Below are 26,922 nucleotides of genomic sequence, written 5' to 3' on the forward strand. Positions count from 1 at the left end.
TTTAGTTCACTTGGGAGACTGGGGAACAAATGGCATGCTTAAAGGTAACCTTTATAGATTAAACCAATGAAAAAGAAAGTTGAGTCATGTCTGGTGGGTCTGGCTGAGAGTGAGAGACACACACAGGGAAGGAAAGAGGGATGAAATATACAATAGACATTCTCACTTCTCATGTTGTTGTAGGCTACTGGAAGGATCCTTGTTAGTGTAATAGATCCACCTCATTGGCCAGCTAGCTGATTTCCTTTTGCTGTAGTAGGATGTCATGCAGACACCTCTTAATCAGAGGGACACTGAGGAGCAAACATGTGTTTAGTTTTATTTACTCAACATTCATTAGTCTAGAAGCCTGTATGTATAGAATGAAAGATGTCCTCCTTTTGGGAACATTTAAGCAGATAACCAGTCTACACCTCTTTCTATTGTAGTAATGTATACTCCTCCACATTGGGATAAATCTGAATAACACACATTTGTACTTTGACACTCCTGGTGTTGACAACCAAATCATTTTACAGTCACCTTTGACCCCACAGTACACACCATTTATTCTATGACATCCCCTTATGGTCAGTCCTGTCCAGGTCAGTCATGTCTGGTTCAGTTTAGCATGGTCCTGTTTAGCTATAATACAGTGTGTGTGTAGTTTAGTAATGGGTAACATGTCCAACAGTACCATCTAGTGGGGAGAAAGGAGAAGTGTCAGCACTGAGTTCATTAGAAGTGCCACAGTCAGACTTGTGACATGACCTGAAAAGGCAGTATTTTCCTCTAAAAAGCCTCAGACAGTGTTGAGAGACTGAATACACGCTCATAGACTCACATCCGGTGGTTGGTGAAGGACGATACGATGATACCTCTCCTAGGGATCTGCTCTCCATGCTTCAGGATTAAAGTTCCTCTGATCTATTCTATTGGTAACCTGCTGTTTCTCTCCACAGTGCTCTCTGCTACTCTCTGGTCTAGTTACTTTACATCTGTCTGGAGGGAGAAATAGATGTTACAGAATCAGTTTATGGTCCCTTAGGTTCCCCTTCTGACTTAAGCTTTCCCCAGTCATGATTTCTCTCCTGTGTGAGTCAGCATATGTAAAGACAAGGTCTGTTTATAACTGAAATCTTTCCCACAGTCACCACAGCTAAATGGTTTCTCTCCTGTATGAGTCCGTATATGCATCTTTAGGGTCCCCTTCCGAGTGAAGCTTTTCCCACAGTCACCACAGCTAAATGGTTTCTCTCCTGTGTGAGTAAGAATATGCAAGGTTAGGGTCCCCTTTTGACTAAAACTCTTCCCGCAGTCACCACAGCTAAATGGTTTCTCTCCTGTATGAGTCACCATGTGCATTGTTAAGTGTTGCTTGCGATGGAAGCTTTTCCCACAGTCACCACACTTCCCACTGTGACAGAGAAGGATATGGGCCGTCAGTGTACAGGTGGAGTCGTAGCGTATTCTGCAGAAGCGACATTCACTGAGTCTCTTCTTGTAGAAAGGCACATGCTTCTGCAGGTCAGCTTTCAGAGCAAACATTTCACCACAGTCACTGCAGTGGTGAGTTTTTCTAGACGTGGTGCTGGGTTTGGAACAGTGTTCACCTATTGATAGGTTTGGATTCAATGACGGGCTGGGATTCAATGACGGGCTGGGATTCAATGACGGGCTGGGATCCAATGACGGGCTGGGATCCAATGATGGGCTGCTGTCAAGTCCTACTGGGTCACTGCTTACGGCTGAGCTGTGGCTAGAGGCATTGTTTTGATCATATAGAGGGTGACATGAAATGTAGAGACCCTTAAGGTGGGTCACAGTAACAAAAGGTGTGAGATCCACTTGTTTAGGGTCATGCACTCTGTTCTCCACAGTCTGGGTTTGGGGAAGAGTCAAGGACTGAAGTAGGTCCTCTTGATCACATTCACTTTTCACACAGGAAGGAGTGAATTTGAAATCAGCCTCCAGACCTTGAAGCTGCTCTTCCTCCTGACTGGTCCTGAGTTCCTCCTGTTCCTCTTTAATCTGTGGAAGCTCTGGGTTCTCCTGCCCCAGACTGGGGCTCCACTCCTGCTCACAGTGCTGCTGCTCAGGGAGAACCTCCTCTTCAGAGACAGTGAGAGAGAGCTGCAGGGAGTCTGGAGGAAAGGAGAGAGGAGCAGAGGTTATCTATACAGTCGTCACTAGCTGGCACAGCCACAGTCATAAACCCCGCCTATTTCTAAAATGCATCTTCTTAAAGCAGAACTGAACTCAAGAACCAAATCTCTCTCATTGAAAACAGCATTTGTGACATCGATATGTCAGAAAAATATATTCCAGTGTCAAAATGGTTGGTACATTTTGGTCATAAAGTATCTTCCAAAACAGAGTTGTGAGATTTGAGGGTTGGGTTTAGATTTCCACAATAGCCTTTGAGTCGTGCTGGAGACAACTGTAGTATCTTAGCTAACCCTTCGCCTAACCTTAACCAAATCAAATGTATTTATATAGCCCTTCGTACATCAGCTGATATCTCAAAGTGCTGTACAGAAACCCAGCCTAAAACCACAAACAGCAAGCAATGCATGTGAAAGAAGCACGGTGGCTAGGAAAAACTCCCTAGAGTTTTCTCTTAACCTTTGTTGTTAGTTCTCCTAACCCCCAATGTAAATTTTCCCCATAATTCTCCTTTGTTGGTATGATGCAACAAGCAAACTGGTCTCAGAGAAAGACGTATAATACTATAGCTCCTCAAATACAGATAAGTTAGCTCAACTAATTAGAATGCTATTGTACGACCAGGTAAGACGTATGATACTATAGCTTCTCTAATTCATATGATATTGTATGAAGGCTATGGCATTCATAATGTAACCAAATGTAATACATCATACTAAATATAGGGAACGGATTTACATACCAAATGACACCAGTGCTTCGAGGCTCGTGTAACATTTTCAAAGCAGTCTGATCCTTTACAAAAGTACAGCTGATGCTTGTATAAAATGTAAATTACCCCGTAATCAATGATGTCCGAAGCTTTGTTTGATCACATGCTTTTTAGAAACGTGTGTTGCAAAATGTGAGATTACAGCGTATTTATAATTTTTATTTTTTTAAGTTACAACAATTGAGCAGTAGCTCAGCAGGTAGGGTTGGGAACCATGGAACACTAACGATAAGACAGGGTCGAATCACGGCAAAAGCACAATATTTTGATTTATTTGATGTGAAACCACACTATCTGCACATTGTGGTTCTAATAATTCATTTCATTTAGTAGGATATATGATAAGCTTTTGTCACACTCACATCCTGCTACATAATGGCATGGATTCACAATTTTAGAAAAAAATAGCATTTTGAGGCAATAAAGGGAAGTGGAATGTAAGATGCCTACCTCATATTCGAGGTTCTCTATAGAGACTTTAGACAGTCGTCACTAGCTGGCACAGCCACAGTCATAAACCCCGCCTATTTCTAACATGCATCTTAAAGCAGAACTGAACTCAAGAACCAATTTCTCTCGTTGAAAACAGCATGTGACATTGACATAAGTCAGAAACATTTATTCCTGTGCCATAATGGTAGGTAATTTTGGTCATAAAGTATCTTCCAAAACTGAGTTGTGAGATTTGAGTACAAGAGTTCGTCGTGATTTAGAGGGTTGGGGTTTTGATTTCAACAATTCCCTTTGAATTGTGTCGGGGACAACTGTAGCATTTTAGCTAAACCTTCCCCTAACTTTAACCGAATTAATTCCTAACCTGCTACGTAAATTCTCCTAACCTTTGTCGTTAGTTCTCCTAACCACCAATGTCAATTCTCTGCATAATTCTCCTGTTGTTATGATGCAACAAGCAACCTGGTCTCAGAGAATAATAATACTATAGAGCTCCTCAAATACGAATGATAAGCTAGGTCATCCAATTCATGTGCTATTGACCGACCAGGTAAGACGTATGATACAATAGCTTCTCTAATTCATATGATATTGTACGAAGGCTATGACATTCATAACTTAACCTAAAGTAATATATCATACTAAATGTTGGGAACGGATTATATACCAAATCTTACAAATTGTTCTGAGACCAAGTTGCACAACACCGGTGCTTCGAGGCTTGCGTAACATTTTCAAAGCAGAGAGCTACTCTTCTGGTGACAAAATTTGACTGTAGGCTGTCAGCAAATATCATTTAGTCTATTCATCTATGGCAAATATACTTACATGTTTCCCCTTTCATCTGTATCTGGTATTAGCTAGTTACTGGCTATGTAGGTCTTCAGCTAGTATGGAACAAAAGGGGGGAAAAGTGTCTTTCAAAACTCAGACGTAGTTGTCAAGTCAACTCATCCGACAGTGCTGCTGTGAACTCCAACAAAACAGGAGATGTACAAAAAAAATAAGGATATCATTGATGCAAATTCAATGTTGTTTGAGTTGCATTGTGCATCACCAAATCTGCTTGAGATTTTTGTTACTGCAACAATGCATCCAAGTTGCTTGACATAGGCGTTTCAAAGAGCTGTCAGTCAAGACGAGCTCATGAATATAAGCTCCCTGCCAACAGCCTGTCTTTTCAAACTTCCTGGTTGTTAGCCATGACAGAAAAAGTACATTTTCATAATGACAGTTCAGGACCTTTAAACAAACCAACCACACTTCCCCCTGGCCAGCTGGCTCATGACATCAGATCATGAAAATAAACTCAGCAAAAAAAGAAATGTCCCTTTTTCAGGACCCTGTCTTTCAAAGATAATTCGTAAAAATCATAATATCTTCACAGATCTTCATTGTAAAGGGTTTAAACACTGTTTCCCATGCTTGTTCAATGAACCATAAACAATTAATGAACATGCACCTGTGGAACAGTCATTAAGACACTAGCAGCTTAAAGACAGTAGGCAATTAAGGTCACAGTTATGAAAACTTAGGACACTAAAGAGGCCTTTCTACTGACTCTGAAAAACACCAAAAGAAAGATGCCCAGGGTCCCTGCTCATCCGTGTGAACGTGCCTTAGGCATGCTGCAAGGAGGCATGAGGACTGCAGATGTGGCCAGGACAATAAATTACAATGTCCGTACTGTCAGACGTCTAAGACAGCGCTACAGGGAGACAGGACAGACAGCTGATCATCCTCGCAGTGGCAGACCACGTGTAACAACACCTGCACAGGATCGGTACATCTGAACATCACACCTACAGGACAGGTACAGGATGGCAACAACAACTCCTCGAGCTACACCAGGAACGCACAGTCCCTCCATCAGTGCTCAGACTGTTCGCAATAGGCTGAGAGAGGCTGAACTGAGGGCTTGTAGGTCTGTTGTAAGGGAGGTCCTCACCAGACATCACCGTCAACAACGTCGCCTATGGGCACAAACCCACCGTCGCTGGACCAGACAGGACTGGCAATAAGTGCTCTTCACTGACGAGTCGCAGTTTTGTCTCACCAGGGGTGATGGTCGGATTCAAGTTTATCGTCGAAGGAATGACCGTTACACCGAGGCCTGTACTCTGGAGCGGGATTGATTTGGAGGGTCCGTCATGGTCTGGGGCGGTGTGTCACAGCATCATTGGACTGAGCTTGTTGTCATTGCAGGCAATCTCAATGCTGTGCGTTACAGGGAAGACATCCTCCTCCCTCATGTGGTACCCTTCCTGCAGGCTCATCCTGACATGACCCTCCAGCATGACAATGCCACCAGCCATACTGCTCGTTCTGTGTGTGATTTCCTGCAAGACAGGAATGTCAGTGTTCTGCCATGGCCAACGAAGAGCCCGGATCTACCCCAAGAAATGTCCAGGAACTTGCAGCTGCCTTGGTGTAAGAGTGGGGTAACATCTCACAGCAAGAACTGGCAAATCTGGTACAGTCCATGAGGAGGAGATGCACCGCAGTACTTAATGCAGCTGGTGGCCACACCAGATACTGACTGTTACTTTTGATTTTGCCCCCCCCCCCCCTTTTTGTTCAGGGACACATTATTCAATTTCTGTTAGTCACATGTCTGTGGAACTTGTTAAGTTTCTGTCTCAGTTGTTGAATCTTGTTATGTTCATACAAATATTTACACGTTAAGTTTGCTGAAAATAAACGCAGTTGAGAGTGAGAGGACGTTTCTTTTTTTTGCTGAGTTTGTCTGTTTTTAGTATTTGTTGTCAACTCCGTCACTGCTGGCTAACCCCCTTAAGATAGATTTTTTTTTGGTCAGTATTGCGAAAAATATATTTTAATCACTGTTCTGAAACAAATGCTTAAACTATTGATGTATTTGGTGTGCTAGATCTAAGGCAGTGGAGGCTGCTGAGGGGAGGATGACTCATAATAATGTCTGGAATGGAGTCAATGGAGTGGTATCAACCACATGGAAACACATCTTTGTGTTTGATGCCATTCTGTTGACTCCATTGTAGCCATTATTATGAGCCGTCCTCCCCTCAGCAGCCTCCACTGATAGAGAGAAACAGGAGAGGGCACAATTGAATACTGAGGGGGCACTGTTGTGACTAAATCGTTGGTTGAAAACTGTTTTCTGACCCTCCCAAAAGATAGAATTTGTAGATAATTGGCCCTCTTTCTGGGACTCACCCACAAACAGGACCAAGCCTGGCCTGCTGAGGAGTGACGGACTCCATCCTAGCTGGAGGGGTGCTCTCATCTCATCTATGAACATAGACAGGGCTCTAAATCCTCTAGTTCCTCAATGAGCTAGGGTACAGGCCAGGCAGCAGGCTGTTAGCCAGCCTGCCAGCTTAGTGGAGTCTGCCACTTGCACAGTCAGTGTATTCAGCTCAGCTATCCCCATTGAGACCGTGTCTGTTCCTCGATCTAGGTTGGGCAAAACTTAACATGGCGGTGTTCGCTTTAGCAATCTTACTGGAATAAAGACCTCCTCCATTCCTGTCATTATTGAAAGAGATTGTGATATCTCACATCTCAAAATAGGGCTACTTAATGTTAGATCCCAAGCTACATACTGGACCCTATTCCAACTACTGAAAGAGCTGCTTCCTGTGCTTGGCCCTCCTATGTTGAACATAATAAATGCCTCCCTATGCACCGGATGTGTACCAAACTCACTAAAAGTGGCAGTAATAAAGCCTCTCTTGAAAAAGCCAAACCTTGACCCAGAACCTCCCGAATATCCCATTCCTCCCATTCCCTTCCTGGCCAGTTCCCCTCTCTCCACTGGGATTCTCTGCCTCTAACCCTATTACGGGGGCTGAGTCATTGGCTTACTGGTGCTCTTCCATGCCGTCACTAGAAGGGGTGCGTCACTTGAGTGGGTTGAGTCACTGACGTGATCTTCCGGTCCGGGTTGTCGCCCCGCTCGGGTTTGTGCTGTGGGGGAGATCTATGTGGGCTATACTCGGCCTTGTCTCAGGGTAGTAAGTTGGTGGTTTGAAGATATCCCTCTAGTGGTGTGGGGGCTGTGCTTTGGCAAAGTGGGTGGGATTATATCCTGCCTGGTTGGCACTGTCCGGGGGTACTGTCGGACGGGGCTACAGCGTCTCCCGAACCCCCGTCTCAGCCTCCAGTATTTATGCTGCAATAGTTTATGTGGCAGGGGGCTAGGATCAGTCTGTTATATCTGGAGTATTTATCCTGTCTTATCCGGTGTCCTGTGTAAATTTAAGTATGCTCCCTCTAACTCTTTTCTCTCGGAGGACCTGAGCCCTAGGACCATGCCTCAGAACTACCTAGCCTGATGACTCCTTGCTGTCCCCAGTCCACCTGGTCGTGCTGCTGCTCCAGTTTCAACTGTTCTGCCTGTGGCTATGGAAACCTGACCTGTTCACTGGACGTGCTACCTTGTCCCGGACCTGCTGTTTTCGACTCTCTCTCTCTACCGCACCTGCTATCTCCAACTCTGAATGCTCGGCTATGAGCACTGAGATTATTATTTTTTTTTGACCCCGCTGGTCATCAATGAACATCTGTGGCCATGTACTGTTATAATCTCCACCCGGCACAGCCAGAAGAGGACTGGCCACCCCTCATAGCCTGGTTCCTCTCTAGGTTTCTTCCTAGGTTCCAGCCTTTCTAGGGAGTTCTTCCTAGCCACCGTGCTTCTACATCTGCATTGCTTGCTGTTGGGGGGTTTTAAGCTGGGTTTCTGTATAGCACTTTGAGACAACGGCTGATGTAAGAAGGGCTTCATGAATGAATTTGATTATCCCTCTCTGATGTCCTGTTGTGCGAATGTCTGGCAACATATTGTCATCATTATTTTACCCACAACTTCACGCCAGTAACTAGAAGGAAGCACTTCACTGTGTTCCACTCAGACTGAGAGTACATAATTCATGGGAACAGGGCTTTACACTGTTGAGTCCAACTGTTGACACTCAAACAGTTAGTACATTTTTACTCATGACACTATGTGGTTGTCTCACCTAGCCATCTTAAAATGAATGCACTAATTGTTACTCTGCACAAGAGTGTCTAGGAAATTACTAAAATGTAAATACACAGCTGGCTGGACACGTATGCACAAACACACAGTCAGTACCCATGCATGTATACCTACAGTATGCCCATCCTGATAGTTATAGGCCTGTAACCTACTGCTCTTCTAGCCAGTGGTCCTGTGGTAACCAAACACTCTCTCCTGAGGATCAGAGAGAGAACATACTGTATGTCACTGAATTAGTTCACTTGGGAGACTGGGGAACAAATGGCATGCTTAAAGGTAACCTTTATAGATTAAACCAATGAAAAAGAAAGTTGAGTCATGTCTGGTCGGTCTGGCTGAGAGTGAGAGACACACACACACACACACACACAGGGAAGGAAAGAGGGATGAAATATACAATAGACATTCTCACTTCTCATGTTGTTGTAGGCTACTGGAAGGATCCTTGTTAGTGTAATAGATCCACCTCATTGGCCAGCTAGCTGATTTCCTTTTGCTGTAGTAGGATGTCATGCAGACACCTCTTAATCAGAGGGACACTGAGGAGCAAACATGTGTTTAGTTTTATTTACTCAACATTCATTAGTCTAGAAGCCTGTATGTATAGAATGAAAGATGTCCTCCTTTTGGGAACATTTAAGCAGATACCCAGTCTACACCTCTTTCTATTGTAGTAGACTAATGCATACAGTTAAAGTCCCACTCCTCCACATTGTGGTCAATCTGGATAACACACACCTGTTTACTTTGACTCTCCTGGTGTTGTGAACCTAATCCTGATTTAGTCACCTCTGACCCCACAGTACACAACATCTATAACATATTCCCTCATTCCCATGGTCAGTCATGTCTGGTTCAGCTTAGCATGGTCCTGTTTGGCTGTAATAACATGTGTTTAGTAATGGTTTATGATTTATAGCAATGATTTATTTTACAATATGCCCTCATAGGTCTCTGGAAAATAAGATGAAATGACTAACAGGTTTGATATACAGGGATACTGCAGTCACATCTTAAACAGTGCCATCTAGTGGGGAGACATCTTAAACAGTGCCATCTAGTGGGGAGACATCTTAAACAGTGCCATCTAGTGGGGAGACATCTTAAACAGTGCCATCTAGTGGGGAGACATCTTAAACAGTGCCATCTAGTGGGGAGACATCTTAAACAGTGCCATCTAGTGGGGAGACATCTTAAACAGTGCCATCTAGTGGGGAGACATCTTAAACAGTGCCATCTAGTGGGGAGACATCTTAAACAGTGCCATCTAGTGGGGAGACATCTTAAACAGTGCCATCTAGTGGGGAGACATCTTTAGTGGTAGGAAAGCAGAAGTGTCACCACTGAGTTCATAATACAGTGGGATCTAAAATTATTATAAAATTATCTTTGATAAAGATTAGCAATAATGACTGTACAAAATAAATCATTCAAATACTTTGCTATAAGGTATTATTTTATACTAATACAATTTTCCCCCAAAAGGTATTCTTATTTGCAATAAAACTGACTCAAAAATGACAATACATTATTTACCATTCATTTCTATTGGGCACAAAATAATCTGAAACCAAAACAAACGTTTGTAGAGTTCGTAGAGTCACAGGATTGATGTAGTATTTTGTCTACTTTATTTATTAGAATATTCAGGGGTGTTAATGTTTACCATTACTCTTCTAAGAGAAAAAAAGGTATTATTTTTCTGAACATTTGTATTCATATAAAATAATATACTTTCCCAATTTTTTTAAGCACACAAAATAGCTCAGCATTTGAATTATTTATTTTATACAGTCATTATTGCTCATATTTATCAAGGACGTCAATCATATCAGACTCCATTGTATATGCCATTTAGCAGAAGCTTTTATCCAAAGGGCATACATTTAACAAACGTGTTAGCAGTGCCACTGTTAGAGGATGGCAGTTGTCACATGACCTGAAAAGTTTGTATTTTCCTCTAAAGCCTTGGAAAGTGTTGAGACTAGAACCCTCATTCTGTGACCTCCATCTCTCCTTCCAGACAGATGTAAAGTAGCTCGGCCCTCCATGTAGACCAGAGAGTAGCAGAGAGCACTGTGGAGAGAAACAGCAGGTTACCAATAGAATAGATCAGAGGAACTTTAATCCTGAAGCATGGAGAGCAGATCCCTAGGAGAGGTATCATCGTATCGTCCTTCACCAACCACCGGATGTGAGTCTATGACCGTGTATTGTCCACATCCTGCCTTTTTATTCTAATTTTGTGACTAAATAGTTCTTCTTTAAGATTTCATACTGTTTTCCTCCTTTGTGGATGTTTTTAACATGCGTCAGTAAGTTAGACTTGTGATTGAAGCTTTTCCCACAGTCACCACAGCTAAATGGTTTATCTTCTGTGTGAGTCAGTTCATGCTTCTTTAGGTTCCCCTTCAAATTGAAGCTTTTCCCACAGTCACCACAGATAAAAAGTTTCTCTCCTGTGTGAGTCCGTATATGCCTACTTAGGTCCCCCTTCTGATAGAAGCTTTTCCCACAGTCTCCACAGATAAATTGTTTCTCTACAGTGTGAGTCAGTCTATGCTTCCGTAGGGTCCCCTTCTGACTGAATCTTTTCCCGCAGTCAGCACAGTTAAATGCTTTCTCCCCTGTGTGAATAGGAATATGATCAGTAAGGTTCCCCTTGCGATTGAAGCCCTTCCCACAGTAACCACAACTAAATGTTTTCTCCCCAGTGTGAATCCTCATGTGCTTGGACAGATCTGCGTTGAGTTTGAAGGTCTTGCTACAAACAGGGCTGGTGCAGGGTTTCCTACCGCGACAGAGTTGGGAATGGGCCTTCAGTTTACAGCTGGAGTTGTAGCGTTTGTTGCAGAAGCGGCATTCACTGGGTCTCTGCATGGCAAGAGTCACATGCCTCTTCAGGTCAGCTTTCAGAGCAAACATTTCACCACAGTCACTGCAGTGGTGAGTTTTTGTAGACGTGGTGCTGGGTTTGGAACAGTGTTCACCTATTGATGGGTTTGGATTCAATGATGAGCTGGGATCCAATGGCGGGTTGCTGTTAAGTCCTACTGGGTCGCTGATTACGGCTGAGCTTTGGCGGGAGGCACCGTTGTGGTTATCTGGAGGGTCACAGGGAATGTGGAGACCCTTTAGGTGGGTCACAGTAACAAAAGGTGTGAGATCCACTTGTTTAGGGTCACACTCTCTGTTCTCCACAGTCTGGGTTTGGGGAGAAGTGAAGGGCTGAAGTGGGTCCTCCTGATCACATTCACTTTTCACACAGGAAGGAGTAAATTTGAACTCAATGATATCAGCCTCCAGCCCTTGAAGCTGCTCTTCCTCCTGACTGGTCCTGAGTTCCTCCTGTTCCTCTTTAATCTGTGGAAGCTCTGGGTTCTCCTGCCCCAGACTGGGGCTCCACTCCTGCTCACAGTGCTGCTGCTCAGGGAGAACCTCCTCTTCAGAGACAGTGAGAGAGAGCTGCAGGGAATCTGGAGGAAAGGAGAGAGGAGCAGAGGTTCTCTATACAGCTTTTAGACATCAGGGTTGGGGTCCATTAGAAGTTAAAGCTAGAATCCTTAGTTGCTACATAACTGTTTTGAGTTATAAATGATTGTTGAAGAATAGAATGTATAAATGCCTCCTGAGCTCAGTTCAACTGTCGTCCCCCATCACAACGCAAAATATTATCTTGTTTTACTCCAATGTTTGTAAACAATGTAAAAATAGCCACAAAACATGGTTAAAACTATAATGTTGACATCATGGATGGTCATCTTGCATCCATTAATCAGTCTATGAATTTGAGAGTGGTTACATTTCTCCAGGCTCATTCCTCACCTTTTACCAAAAATAGAGGCAGGGTGACCACACTTTATTATTGTTTCAATGAAGGCCTCTGGGGAAGTAGATTCAAGTTAACAAAAATTCCAATTGAAAAATTGATCAACTAGAATCTACTTTCAATTACTTATCAATAAACGTTAGATAATAAGCTAGTTATTACTCATGTAAAACATAATACAAGTTCATATATAATGAGAATATGTTTTAGCACTGGTATTAGAAAAAGATGGTTAGGTAGGAAGATATGTATTAACTGATTCTCCAATAGAAATCCCAGATCACGCCTGTAGGGCAATGTCATGACGACGTTAGCTAGCTAATCTAATTCGCAGAAAATTCTGGTTCAAACGAAATGGACAGACCCCTGGTGAGAACGTCAACGTTCGTCTCCCGCCAAACTGCGCATGTGCAAGCGGTCAACTCTTAGGCACCCCCTCAGTCGTTTTTGACGAACATAAAAACGTGTCAATTTGGCACTTTCATAAGGTTGTAGTAATGACATGTTCACCTACTTAAAACATTTGTTTGAATCTGGGTTGTGTCTTTAGAAATCGAGAAAATGAACAACTAAGGAGTGATAGTTCACTTTTCTCATTGACTTCTCAAACCCCGGTCTGGTCTGCCGAGTCTTGCTTCGCAAACGTTCCCGGAAGTCTGACGATGTTGAGCCTCGGGGTTTAGAAACTGTGGTAACAGTTAATAAAGCATATTGAAATGGTGATCACTGACCGCCTAAAAAGTTTATTTATGAAGCAGAACTGCTAGCAAATCAGTAGATCTACATACGAACCTATTCTGCATCGTTTTATATCCGGTGTGACCCGCAGTAGTCTCCGTAGCCGATCATTCTCCTCCTGGTACTCCACTACCGTTTGCTCAACTGTCCCGAAAATCTCCACAGCTGCCGCTGTTAAACGCTCGTTTAAGAACATACGAAACAACTGTAGTTTAGACATGTTTCAGGGACTGAGAGTTGGGTATTCTGCTAGTATGTATACGTTCACGAGGCAAGAACAAAACAAACCCGCTCGAAGTTTTACTTCCGGGTTGTCTTTTCCTGTTTTTGTCAGCGGGTGGCGAGCCCATAAAAACACCACAGCATCACCATGTGGATGGGTTTTTTACTACACGCTACAGACCAACGATAATGGAGGCTGGTGGGAGGAGCTACAGGAGGACGGATGGAACGGTATCAAACACATCCATTCCGTTTATTCCATTCCAGCCATTACAATCACCCTGTCCTCCTATAGCTCCTCCCACCAGCTTCCACTGATGGAAATATATAACACATGTGGGGAAACAGGAAATGGTTATATTAAGTCATAAAGTAATCTAGGATGATAATTTCTTGCATGAACTAAATTAACAGACCTGCAATGGCTTGGAAGTGATGGACTAGCATGCACTAAACCAGAGACTGCAGTTATCAAGAGCAATTATAAAGAAATAATGTTATTGAAATTAGGCTGAAAAAAACACTATTTTCTGGAAAACATCCATTTGATCATTACATCATCACTTGAATCAAATCAAACTTTACTTACAAAGAATGTAAAAATAAATATAAAATAATAATGTACCTGAAACCTGACTGGTGGTATTAAGAATAGCTATGACTTCCATGGAGGGTCCAGGTTTTTGTTTTTTGCTTTCAAATAAGCTCTATACAACCAGGTTTGGGGAGTTCCTTACTAATTAGTGACCTTAATGCATCGCTCAAGTACAAGTGAGGAGCGGCCCTCCATGGAATGAGTTTGGCATGTTCCATAGAAGGATATGGTGTTTGTGTCTGTGTAACAACAAGCTCTCACAGTTGCAGTTCAGAATTAGACGTTCATCCATGTGTCTCAAATGTCAAATGTAGAAGTGTTTAAGGTTAAGTTTAGGCATTAACTCTGAATTCTTAAGGTTCGGCATTATGTCTGAATGGTTAAGGTAAGGGTTAAGGTTTGGGATAGTTTTGTTTTAAGTCTATCAAAATTCAAAAGGCACTCGCACATCTGAGCAATCGTATTCCAGGTGCATGGCAACAGTTGAAACAGGATGAAGGAAAAAGGAAACCGCACACTGCTCTTGATAGTATCACTGATATTTAATAAGCTTACGTATCGGCCTCACGGCCTTCGTCAGAGCTTTTGTGAATTTTCTGAAAACAGCACCTCTATGTAGACCTAGCCCCACCCACATCCGTTCCACACATGGAAAGGGGTTGGAGGCAAAGGAAAAATAGAAGGTCTACATAGAGGTGCTGTTTTCAGAAAATTCACAAAAGCTCTGACGAAGGCCGTGAGGCCGATACGTAAGCTTATTAAATATCAGTGATACTATCAAGAGCAGTGTGCGGTTTCCTTTTTCCTTCATACTGTTTTAAGTCTATCAAAAACAACATTCTATCGCTGTATCCGAACATGCAACAGCAATAGGCCAAATTGAGCTGACTTCTGCACAGGCACAGCCACTGCAGAGGTCAGATTGACCATGCAGAGCCTTTTACCCTAAGCACTCTGTTACCTTGTGCCAGATATTATGCATTTCAATGGGAACGTCCACAACGGATTGAAAACGCAACGCCCCCTTGTGGTTGGAGGCTCCGTTGCGAGACAGACAGCGCATTCTTTGAAATTCTCAAAACTTTGCGTTTGCGTCGTCTTCAGTCCAGCTAGAGTCCGTTTGACGAACAGGAAGTTACCAAACCACAGAAGAAGATGGCTTTACGGGATAGCTAGCAACTTGTAAACAATTACCCATTCCTATAAGTGAGTACTATTTGAATAGTAATGTTAAGTAATACACATTGGCTGTTAATTATGTATTATGCCTTTTGCCTCCTGTTCATGTGATGGTAATTGTTTTTGATGATAATTATTAGGTGGAGATCGCTAGCTACAATGGTATCTTCAACCTAGCTAGCTAGCTCCTCTGCAGTGCATGACTTGTTATAAAGTCAGAGAAACAAGTTGAGGAAAAAGTAACTCAAACATATGTTTTATTTATCACCTGAAACAATATATTGATCCCGTCTTGAAAATGTCATATTTTGCAGTCTCCCAAAATAAATGTGATCTATGACTAGAGACAGGCTCTGCCCCATCATTTTAATTTTATTAACAACAAATCAATACAAAAAAGTACATGGGGGAACACAAGTGTGTGTATATATAAAGAATATCCAAAGGACATTTGGGCTAGGGGCGGGGCTAGGGGCGGGGCTAGGGGGTACAACAACCCCACTTTTTCAATTTTCGTGTGAAATGACATAGCCAAACCTAACTGCCTGTAGCTCAGGCCCTGAAGCAAGGATATGCATATTATTGGTACCATTTGAAAGGAAACACTTTGAAGTTTGTGGAATTGTGAAAGGAATGTAGGAGAATATAACACAATAGATCTGGTAAAAGATAATACAAAGAAAAAAAAAAAAACATTCTTTTGTATTTTTTTGTACCATCTTTGAAATGCAAGGGAAAGGCCATAATGTATTATTCCAGCCCAGGTGCAATATACATTTTGGTCACTAGATGGCAGCAGTGTATTTTATTTATTTTTTATTTTACTAGGCAAGTCGGTTAAGAACAAATTCTTATTTTCAATGACGGCCTAGGAACAGTGTTCAGGGGCAGAACGACAGATTTTGGTTACTAGTCCAACACTAACCGTACCTGTATGTGCAAAGGTTTAGACTGATCCAATGAACCATTGCATTTCTGTTCAAAATGTTGTATCAAGACTGCCCAAATGTGCCTCATTTGTTTATTAATAACTTATGTTCAAAATTGTGCACTCTCCTCAAATAATAGCATGGTATTCTTTCACTGTAATAGCTACTGTAAAAATTGGACAGTGCAGTTAGATTAACAGGAATTGAAGCTTTCTGCCAATATCAGATATGTCTATGTCCTGGGAAATTTTCATGTTACTTACAACCTCATGCTAATCGCATTAGCCTACGTTAGCTCAACCGTCCCATGGAAGGGACACCGATCCCAAAGAAGTTTTTAAGGGACATACACACAGTTGTAATTCTAACAGCTTTTTTGTTGGGAGAATATTGAATTGTCTTAAAATATAGTTCAATTTATTTTTGTAAGGTAAGAAAATGTGGTGTTTTGTTTGTAAATTTACATTTGTGAATATGAAATTTGCCCAAAAGAATTATGAAATGAATTACATAAAATTGTTTCAAATTATTTCTATCGTAGGTAAAGAATCCAAGCAGTACATCTCTCCATAATAGTGTTAAATGTTCATAAATGTGTTTAATTATAAATCTACTGATTTCTTGTCACAGATTCCTTACATGAATACAATGCCAAAAAAGATGCAACACCGTTTCTGGGTGGTCATTACAAAAGGTACAATTTGTATTTTTCTTCAACTAATTCATGTAGTGGTTGGCAGTGTCATGACGTTGGCCTGTGGGTAAGGTTTATGACCCCCCCATAAAAACCTTTCTCCCTTCCTTCTCTCTCTGACTCTACTGAAGGACTCTTGAATAGCCTTTGTTAAACATAGAGAGTCTGGGAACATCAAACAAGTGGGGGGAAAGGTACCATATTTCGGTAATAGAACCAGTTGAAAATATGGGTTGGTACTTAATGTATATGATGCCTGATCGGTGGTCATCTGAGACATTATGACTGATGACAGGACGACATAAACTGTATCTGGGAAAGTCTACACATTCTAGTAATCAGATTCACATGGAATTGTTGTGCAAATTAAATGTTTGAATATGAAACTATTTGTGATAAGATTAAATGTAATTTTATCATCCAAATGAGAGAATTGGGTTTTCATAAGGTTAGAGCCCTGCTCAATCAGTGGCCCGCCCCTGTGAAGAGACATGGGTTATAAACTATGAAACATACCCTTCTCTCCCTCCACTATATAAGCCCTTGACGACAATGTAACCACGTGTTCCGAGGACGATATGACGACGGTCCACACGTTAAAAAGGACTAACATGTCAACTACAGAACTAAGCCAACCTCAGCGTGAGCTTTGGTTGTAAATGGTATGAACTTTGAACTCTTATTCACTAAAGAAGTGAGACCTCCTAGCCGTTGAGTTAGCAACAGCAGCTGTAAACGTGGGCTAGGAAAGGACGGACGACGTATCCAGTCTAACACACAACGAAGATACTACAACATATCCAATTTACCACCAGAGACATTCTTTCGAGGACAGGAAGATCTCTGTTGGCCAACACGGCCAGCATCTACGACCAGCCTACCGAAGCGCAGCTCAAAGTAAATATTTATTGCATTTTCCTTTTCCAAATGGGCGGTAATTTAGAATGCATAAGATACTGTATTTACGAAAGCTTAGCATCTCCCTTTGTTCCTCAGTCTTCCCGCTCTTTCATTCAAGCCCAACCCCCTCTCTTTGTGTAACAAACCATTATACAGGTTCCGTCCACCAGGGACGTTTTCTGTATGACATAATTTGCATTCTGTGTGATTAGTTAGGTATTTAGGAAATAAATAATTAAACCCAATTTTGTATTGCTGATTCAAGTTGTTAGCCAGGGTTCGTGAAGATAACCAAGAATTTACAACTTTCAGATGAGACTGAAATAAGGTGACGATTAATATTGACTGCTATTGATGTAAAATATTACCAGGTCTTTAAGAGTTTATTTGGAAGATAACAGCTCTATAAACACTTTCGTGGTGCCTCGACTTCCTAGTTAATTACATTTACATGATTAGCTCAATCAGGTAATATTAATTACAGAGGAAGGATTTTATAGAATAGCATGTCATATCAGTTAATCCAGCATAGCCAAAGACACGACAGCAGGATAATATTATGAATAATTTTTCAATAAACTTCCTTAATTTTGTTAAAAAATAGGTACAGTTGAAGTCGGAAGTTTACATACACCTTAGCCAAATACATTTAAACTCCGTTTTTCACAATTCCTGACATTTAATCCTAGTAAAAATTCCCTGTCTTGGGTCAGTTAGGATCACCAGTTTATTTTAAGAATGTGAAATGTCAGAATAATAGTAGAGAGTGATTTATTTCAGCTTTTATTTCTTTCATCACATTCCCAGTGGGTCAGAAGTTTACATACACTCAATTAGTATTTGGTAGCGTTGCCTTTAGATGGTTTAACTTGGGTCAAATGTTTCAGGTAGCCTTCCACAAGCTTCCCACAATAAGTTGAGTGAATTTTGGCCCATTCCTCCTGACAGAGCTGGTGTAACTGAGGCAGGTTTGTAGGCCTCCTGGCTCGCACGTGCTTTTTCAGTTCTGCCCACAAATGTTCTATAGAGTTGAGGTCAGGGCTTTGTGATGGCCACACCAATACCTTGACTTTGTTGTCCTTAAGCCATTTTGCCTCAACTTTGGAAGTATGCTTGGGGTCATTGTCCATTTGGAAGACCCATTTGTGACCAAGCTATAACTTCCTGACTGATGTCTTGAGATGTTGCTTGAATATATCCACATAATTCTATTCCTCATGATGCCATGTATTTTGTGAAGTGCACCAGTCCCTCCTGCAGCAAAGCACCCCCACAACATGATGCTGCCACCCCCGTGCTTCACGGTTGGGATGGTGTTCTTCGGCTTCCCCCTTTTTCCTCCAAACCTAACAATGGTCATTATGGTCAAACAGTTCTATTTTTGTTTAATCAGACCAGAGGACATTTCTCTAAAAAGTACGATCTTTGTCCCCATGTGCAGTTTCAAACCGTAGTCTGGTACCTTTATACAATATGTCCTGATTATTCCATAATTTCTATCCACAGAGATATTATATATGCTCATAAATGAAGGACCATGACAAGAAAACCTGCCGATGAAAAGCAGAGTTTCACTGGAACTTTGTCAATATTATACTTGCAAACCAACATGAAGTTAAGGCCACTGAAAGCAGAGAAGACATGATGAGGAATAAAGTTCCACATACAAGTGGGTCTTCTTAGGAACTGTTTTATCCAATTGATCTTAAAATTATTATTTAAAGTAGTACAGTCCAGAGAATTCCAGCCCACCATACTCAGAAGTGTTCATTACAACAGTTTTCCTAATGTAATGGGTACGGTTTCTAAACAGAAAGTTGAACAGCTTCTGGTCTCTCTCTTATTATTTTATTTCATATAGATTATTTTACCATCAAGATATAAAGATAGAGCGACATATGTTAGCCTAGAGATACCCTCAGCCTTGGTTATTATATATCTGGCTTTTTTATTGCGGTTTTGGAGCAGTGGCTTCTTCCTTGCTGAGCAGCCTTTCAGGTTATGTCGATATAGGATTCATTTTACTGTGGATATAGATACTTTTGTACCCGTTTCCTCCAGCATCTTCACAAGGTCCTTTGCTATTGTTCTGGGATTGATTTGCACTTTTCGCACCAAAGTATGTTCATCTCTAGGAGACAGAACGCATCTCCTTCCTGAGCGGTATGACAGCTGCATGGTCCCGTGATGTTTATACTTGCGTACTATTGTTTGTGTAGATGAACCTGGTACCTTCAGGCATTTGGAAATTGCTCCCAAGGATGAACCAGACTTGTGGAGGTCTACGATTTGTTTTCTGAGGTCTTACTGATTTCTTTTGATTTTCCCACGGTGTCAAGCGAAGAGGCACTGAGTTTGAAGGTAGGCCTTCAAATACATCCACAGGTACACCTCCAATTGACTCAAATTATGTCAATTAGCCTATCAGAAGCTTCTAAAGCCATGACATCATTTTCGGGAATTTTCCAAGCTGTTTAAAGGCACAGTCAACTTAGTGTATGTAAACTTCTGACCCACTGGAATTGTGATACAGTCTGTAAACAATTGTTGGAAAAATGTATTGTGTCATGCACAAAGTAGATGTCCTAACCAACTTGCCAAAAGTATAGTTTGTTAACAAGAAATTTGTGGAGTAGTTGAAAAATGAGTTTTAATGACTCCAACCTAAGTGTATGTAAACTTCCGACTTCATCTGTATGTGTGTGGCAACATCCAAACTTTTTTCCAGATAATCAGTAAAACCGTTCCAATAAGGCATGACATAAAGTATAGATACAACATCCAGCTGAAACAAGGCTCATATACTGTAGCTACTGTAGCAATCTTTCCTACTGATGAGTCAACAGGGTTAATCGTAGGTATGTTCTGAGGGTCAGGCCATGACATGTTCCTGAATAATAAAGCAACACCTGAGGGAATGGCATCTAAAACAATTGCAAAATCTTTAGGGGTCACAGGGATCTTGTAAAGTGATAAGAATTTCTTATAATGAAGTAGAAAACCCTCTGCATTTACCAGTTGGCTCACCAATAGGATATTATTTTGGAACCAATATTCTAAAAACAGAAGTATTTTTTTATACAATATGTCCTGATTATTCCATAATTTCTATCCACAGAGATATTATATATGCTCATAAATGAAGGACCATGACAAGAAAACCTGCCGATGAAAAGCAGAGTTTCACTGGAACTTTGTCAATATTATACTTGCAAACCAACATGAAGTTAAGGCCACTGAAAGCAGAGAAGACATGATGAGGAATAAAGTTCCACATACAAGTGGGTCTTCTTAGGAACTGTTTTATCCAATTGATCTTAAAATTATTATTTAAAGTAGTACAGTCCAGAGAATTCCAGCCCACCATACTCAGAAGTGTTCATTACAACAGTTTTCCTAATGTAATGGGTACGGTTTCTAAACAGAAAGTTGAACAGCTTCTGGTCTCTCTCTTATTATTTTATTTCATATAGATTATTTTACCATCAAGATATAAAGATAGAGCGACATATGTTAGCCTAGAGATACCCTCAGCCTTGGTTATTAGGACTCTTCCTTTTAAACATGGGACACGATCGTTCAAAACATCTTGTAACTCTTCTGCAGTAAAATCTTATACACCCAAGTACTTCTCTGCAGCTGTCACCACAACATCTATCCTCTGCGATGTACGTTACATTCCTGTAGTACAATTGACAACCATGGCCACGAATGCCAAATAAAACAACCTTATTGAAGCACATTATTCCTATCACGCTCTATTGCTTTGGTTTTTGATGTTGTTGCGGCTCTGTGTTACACAAAGTTTAATATTCCATTGAGGTATGTGTGTAAAGCTATTTTGTAGGCAAACTGAATGCAAACTGAATGCGCACAACAGTAAACCGATAATCTCATAGATAACCTCACCTGAATACCATACTCTCTTCACTGCCTCAGCATACAACACCTTCTGCACTACTCTGATCCTGGCAACCTCAACCTGCTTTTCTCTCACCGGACACCTCTGATCTCCAGCACCATGGGTATCCCTACAGTTTACACACACAACTTTTTCCACCGATACTACACATTCCTACACATCTTCAGCTTCAGTTGATCCTCCTCAACACTTAATGCCACTCCAGTTATCACTCCTTGCAATGGCGCCCTGCTCTGGAGAGGAAAGAAAGTCACAGTTCTTATCCCTAGTCAGGTGGTGCGGCGTAATGCTCCCTCTGGACGGCAGAAACGCAAAGATTCTACATGATTCAACCTTGAGTTTTACCAACCCTGCATTCTCCAACCTCTTCTCCACCCAGCCTGACACAAAATATGGATCTGACAGAAGATCCATATCCACATTCTCTCCAAAAATCTCACTTCCACTGGACCAGAATCATCTTTGTCATCATCAGGACGAGGCTCAAACTTGGAGGTCTTCACCACACTTTCCACCGCAGTTAATTCATCCTCACTCTTGTCACGTTCAATTTCCTTCTCTAGCTCTTCCGAAAGTTCTGTGTGATCCACCACTGAAAACATGTCCACCACTGAAAACAGAAGAGGTTGGGGAATGTGGGGTTGATGAAAGTGACTCGAAGTGGAACCACCCTTTGATAAGCAGTGTCCACTTTGTCAAAGCCAGGGTCGTAAAATATTTATCTTGTCCATTACCACCGGCCTCTCCAGAGTGCTGATGGAGAGATGCATCTCTGAAGCTCCACCAACGTTCTGTTAAAAAATGATTCTAACATAAATAATATAGTAGATTTAGGATATGGTAGAAAGAGTATGTGGCCTTTTCTGTAGCCTACAGGCTGGAGATAAAATGTATGACAATGTAATGAGACGGACATTTTTTACATCATGCAGGTTTCTCCAATCAAATAGCCTAACCTAAATGGAAACCAATCAGCTGTCAAATGAGCTGTCATGTTAACAAACAACATATCCTAAAAACAGGACCGGTCAAAGTAAAATGGACAATATGGAATAGACAATCACAGCTGTTGTCCAGGAGTTTCATCCCATTGTCATGATCAGTGGTTTCAAGTTTGTATCTGTACATTTTTGACAAGCTATCTGTGTCTGTACATTTTTTTCATAGCGAAAAATAAAATACTTCTGCATTTCCCGCTGTGTAAACACCTTGCAAAATGGCTGGTGATAACTCCTGATCAAGTTGGGTAGTTGATATTCAGAGCTTAAATAGCCATTTTGATTAGTCAAAGGAATCAGGACTAATAAAACCAATGCAATGGCCTGACATTAGTGACGTTACTCGATCTGATATCTTGAAGTAGTTGTTTCCTTTGCTCTGCGAGGGCTGTGGGTTTTGTGGAGGTAAAGATGCTTCGTGGGAGGCAGTTGTTGATGTGTTTAGAGGGTCCCTGGTTCGAGCCCAGGTTGGGGTGAAGGACAGAAGCAACACTGATACCAGGGGCGGAAATCCCGGGGGGGACGGGGGGGACACGACCCCCCCATCCTGGGAAAAATATGATTTGTCCCCCCCAATATATCACTGAAACATAACTATGTAATTTAAATAATATTAATAATACGCAATGAAAGCAATTGTGCTGATTATAGACACTTAATAGCGCGTTTTTAAGTTTCAAAAGATCGCGACCCCCCCCACCCTTTGCCTCACAATGGTTTGATCCACTGCCAGTTCCTTAGTTGGCAAGGTAACAGAGGGGTCGTCTCTACTGTCAGGGTTATCATCCACAGAGGTGTAAAGAGGAGCTAAGACAGAACAAGGACAACACGATGATGACATGAGTCACAACAGAAAACTGCGTAGTAGTGGGAGGACTGCAAGGGCAACCAAACCACATCATTATATAATTACATTCTTGCATGGATATTTTAGTTTGTTTAAAGGTAGTGTTAGCAGCGGCGCAGCAGTCTAAGGCACTGTATCTCAGTGCTTGAGGTGTCACTACAGACACCCTGGTTCGAATCCAGGCGGTATCACAACCGGCCGGGTTTGGGAGTCCCATAAGGCGGAGCACAATTGGCCCAGCGTCGTCCGGGTTTGGCCAGTGTTGGCCGTCATTGTAAATAGTAATTTTCTCTTGACTGACTTGCCTAGTTCATTAAAGGTTCAATAAAAATTATTATTAGAATATTTTTTTTCAAGTCTCCTTGCACTCTGAGTGGAACAGTGAAGTGCTGCTGTCTAGTGGCAGACGTGTGAATTTGGAATCAGGTCTCAGAAAGAGAGAAGAGAAAGAGTGAGAGGGAGAGACAGAGAAGTGTCGTCACCACTTGGGTCATTTGTTCAGTTGTAAAGTATTGATGACAATATGTTGCCAGACAGTCACACAACAGGACAGTCACAACAGAGCCCCTTCAGCATTCAGTTGTGCCCTCTGTCTCTCTCTTTCTCTTTCTCTTTCTCTCGCTCTCTCTCTGTGTCTCTCGCTCTCTCTCCAAATGTATCCTGTCCTAACCTGTGTGTGTGTGTGTGACTATTTTTATTTTATTTTATTTTTTTTATTTTATTTAACCAGGTAGGCCAGTTGAGAACAAGTTCTCATTTACAACTGCGACCTGGCCAAGGTAAAGCAAAGCAGTGTAACAAAAACAACAACACAGAGTTACACATGGGATAAACAAACGTACAGTCAATAACACAATAGAAAAATCTGTATACAGTGTGTGCAAATGAAGTAAGGTGGTAAGGCAATTAATAGGCCAATAGTGGCGAAGTAATTACAATTTAGCAATTTACACTGGAGTGATATATGTGCAGATGAGGATGTGCAAGTAGAGATACTGGTGTGCAAAAGAGCAGAAAAACCAAAACAAATATGGGGATGAGGTAGGTAGTTGGTTGGATGAGCTATTTACAGATGGGCTGTGTACAGCTGCAGCGATCGGTTAGCTGCTCAGATAGCTGATGTTTAAAGTTAGTGAGGGAGATATAAGTCTCCAACTTCAGTGATTTTTGCAATTCGTTCCAGTCATTGGCAGCAGAGAACTGGAAGGAAAGGTGGCCAAAAGAGGTGTTGGCTTTGTGGATGACCAGTGAAATATACCTGCTGGAGCACGTGCTACGGGTAGGTGTTTGCTATGGTGAGGGCATAGAAAATGGTTTGTTTTGTAAAGTTAAGACGTCATTCAATTAGTTTACTTGGGTGACCAAGGAACAAATGGCATTCGATTAAGGGAAAACAATGGCATGAGTCATGCCATACACACACACACCTTTGTTTTACTATCCTTGTGGGGACCAAACAATTGATTCCCATTCAAAATCCTATTTCCCTTTAACCTTACCCTAACATTAACCCCTAACTCAAAAAACCTAACCCTTTACCCTAATTGTAACCCTAAACCTAACCCCTTTTTTTGTGGGGACCAGCAAAATGTCCCCACTTGTCTGAATTTTCCTTGTTTTTCTGTCCTTGTGAGGACTTCTGGTCCCAACAGGGAAGCTAAAAACCAAACGCACACACACACAGCACTTTCTAATGATAACCTGTTTGGATGAGTCTGTTGTACGCTTTTCAATTATCATGTTCCAATGGCAATTTAGGTCATTACTGATTTTAATGTCTTCATTTTGTCTTGGCTAATGAATGTGAAGAGCGACTGACGCAATATGAGCTTATATTAGCTCATTTTGCAACCTGTCATTGCTTTGCATTGAGATCATAGCTCAGACCCAAATTAGACTGACACAGGAAGTGCCTGAGTGTTTAAGAAACAGTGTGTGCCAGTGTCATCCTGTCCCCCATTCCCCATCTTTCTGCTCCCCATCGGTCCTCAAACAGCCCCTTCCCCCTGTCCCATCCGATCCCCCCTCCGCCTCTCCGCTACCCAACCCCTAGCGCGTCGTCCCTCGTTCCCTTCCATCATGTTTCTATGGGTCCTGTCTTCTTTGCTCCCTGCGTCACTTGGGAAACATATGTTAAAGTAAAAGCCTGGCAGCCTGAGCCAATGACTCCCGACTGAAGTACGAGAAGTCGCCTTTGATCAGTGGAGCCGCCTGTCAGTAGGCAGCCGGACCGTGGCTGAGCGTCATACCCACTGCTTTATTCTCCTTCTGCATGGCACACACTGGAGCCCCAGGCGTGTCTAGGAGACGTCTGACGCAGACACAGCGCTGCCAGAGTGGAGCTAGCTCCTAGGAAGGATATGGATTCATTTGTTTCAGCAGCATGACGGTTTTCAGTGTAAGGGTGTGTAATGTTACCATCAGTGCTCTCACAGAGTTTGAGTCACTCCCAGCTGCATGCATAGCCTCTGCACGTTGTCGTGTCTTTGGCATCATTAAAATGGAAGACTTGTTTATCAAATAACTCTCTGTAATTATTATTACGCGATTAAATTGATTAATCGTGTAACTGTAATTAACTAGAAGGTCGGGGCACCAAGGAAAATATTCAGATTACAAAGTTATAATTTTCCTAATATAACTTTCAGATATTATAATATCTGATCGATTTGTCTCCATTAATGATGTGTTATTTACCTCACGTCAATCTCATTCCAAACGTCGTAAATTGTTGGTTATCTGCACGAACCCAGTCTTCACTATGAGTCATCCATACATCAATTGTCTTAAAATCATTTATTTACTAAACTAAATAATTCACAGAAATGCAAAAACAGATATGGTGACAAGGAAATGATAGGAGAATGTGCCCTAGTGGGCTAAACCGGCATGGCGGCTTGTTACACAAAGAAAGGGGGGTTGGGCTTGAATGAAAGAGCGGGAAGACTGAGGAACACAGAAACAGCTCTGCTATCGTAAATACAGAATCTTATGCATTCTAAATTACCGGCCATTTGGAAAAGGAAAATGCAATAAATATTTACTCTGAGCTGCGCTCCGGTAGGTTGGTCGTAGATGCTGGCCGTGTTGGCCAACAGAGATCTTCCTGTCCTCGGAAGAATGTCACTGGTGGTAAAATGGATACGTTGTAGTATCTTCGTTGTGTGTTAGATTAGATCTGTCGTCCGTCCTTTCCTAGCCCACGTCTACAGCGGCCGCTGCTAACTCAACGGCTAGGAAGTATCACTTCTGTAGTGAATAAGGGTTCAAAGTTCATACCATTCACAACCAAGGCTCACGCTGAGGTTGGCTTAGTTCTGTACTTGACATGTGTGTCCTTTTAATGCAGAGGCTGCAGACCTCACGTACCCGGAACAGACTGATTATGTTTTTGTCACTGACTTATATAGTGGCGAGGGGAGAAGGGTGTGTTTCATCGTTTATAACCCCTGTCTCTTCACAGGGGCGGGCCACTGATTGAGAAGGGCTCTTTCCTTATGAAAACCCAATTCTCTCATTTGGAAGCTAAAATTACATTTAAACTCCTAACAAACAGTTTCAATATCAAACATTTAAATTGCACAACAATTCCATGTGAATCTGATAACTAGAATGTGTAGACTTTCCCAGGTACAGTTTATGTCGTCCTGTCATCAGTCATAATGTCTCAGATGAC

At 41.8% G+C, this 26,922-nt stretch overlaps 1 protein-coding gene across 3 annotated transcripts; it reads right to left on the reverse strand.

The window, feature by feature from the left end:
* Window positions 1–298: 298 nt before the first annotated feature.
* Window positions 299–13,289, reverse strand: LOC106609753 (uncharacterized). 3 transcript variants are annotated; one of them, XM_082977841.1, is made up of 6 exons: window positions 13,015–13,289; window positions 10,672–11,869; window positions 9,132–10,469; window positions 8,806–8,932; window positions 8,508–8,588; window positions 299–2,123 (listed from the first exon to the last, which is right to left on the reverse strand). In XM_082977841.1, the coding sequence occupies exons 1-3, from the start codon at window positions 13,178–13,180 to the stop codon at window positions 10,307–10,309; spliced, it is 1,527 nt and encodes a 508-aa protein (XP_082833967.1). In that variant the 5' UTR covers window positions 13,181–13,289; the 3' UTR covers window positions 299–2,123; window positions 8,508–8,588; window positions 8,806–8,932; window positions 9,132–10,306. The 3 variants fall into 3 exon arrangements, with proteins under 3 accessions (XP_082833967.1, XP_082833966.1, XP_082833968.1); XM_082977840.1 differs by having other exon boundaries at window positions 8,806–10,469; XM_082977842.1 differs by lacking the exon at window positions 8,508–8,588 and having other exon boundaries at window positions 8,806–10,469.
* Window positions 13,290–26,922: the final 13,633 nt, after the last annotated feature.

Source organism: Salmo salar, chromosome 07, assembly GCF_965601325.2.
Source record: "Salmo salar chromosome 07, fSalSal1, whole genome shotgun sequence".
In the NCBI taxonomy this organism is placed as follows: Eukaryota; Metazoa; Chordata; class Actinopteri; order Salmoniformes; family Salmonidae; genus Salmo; species Salmo salar.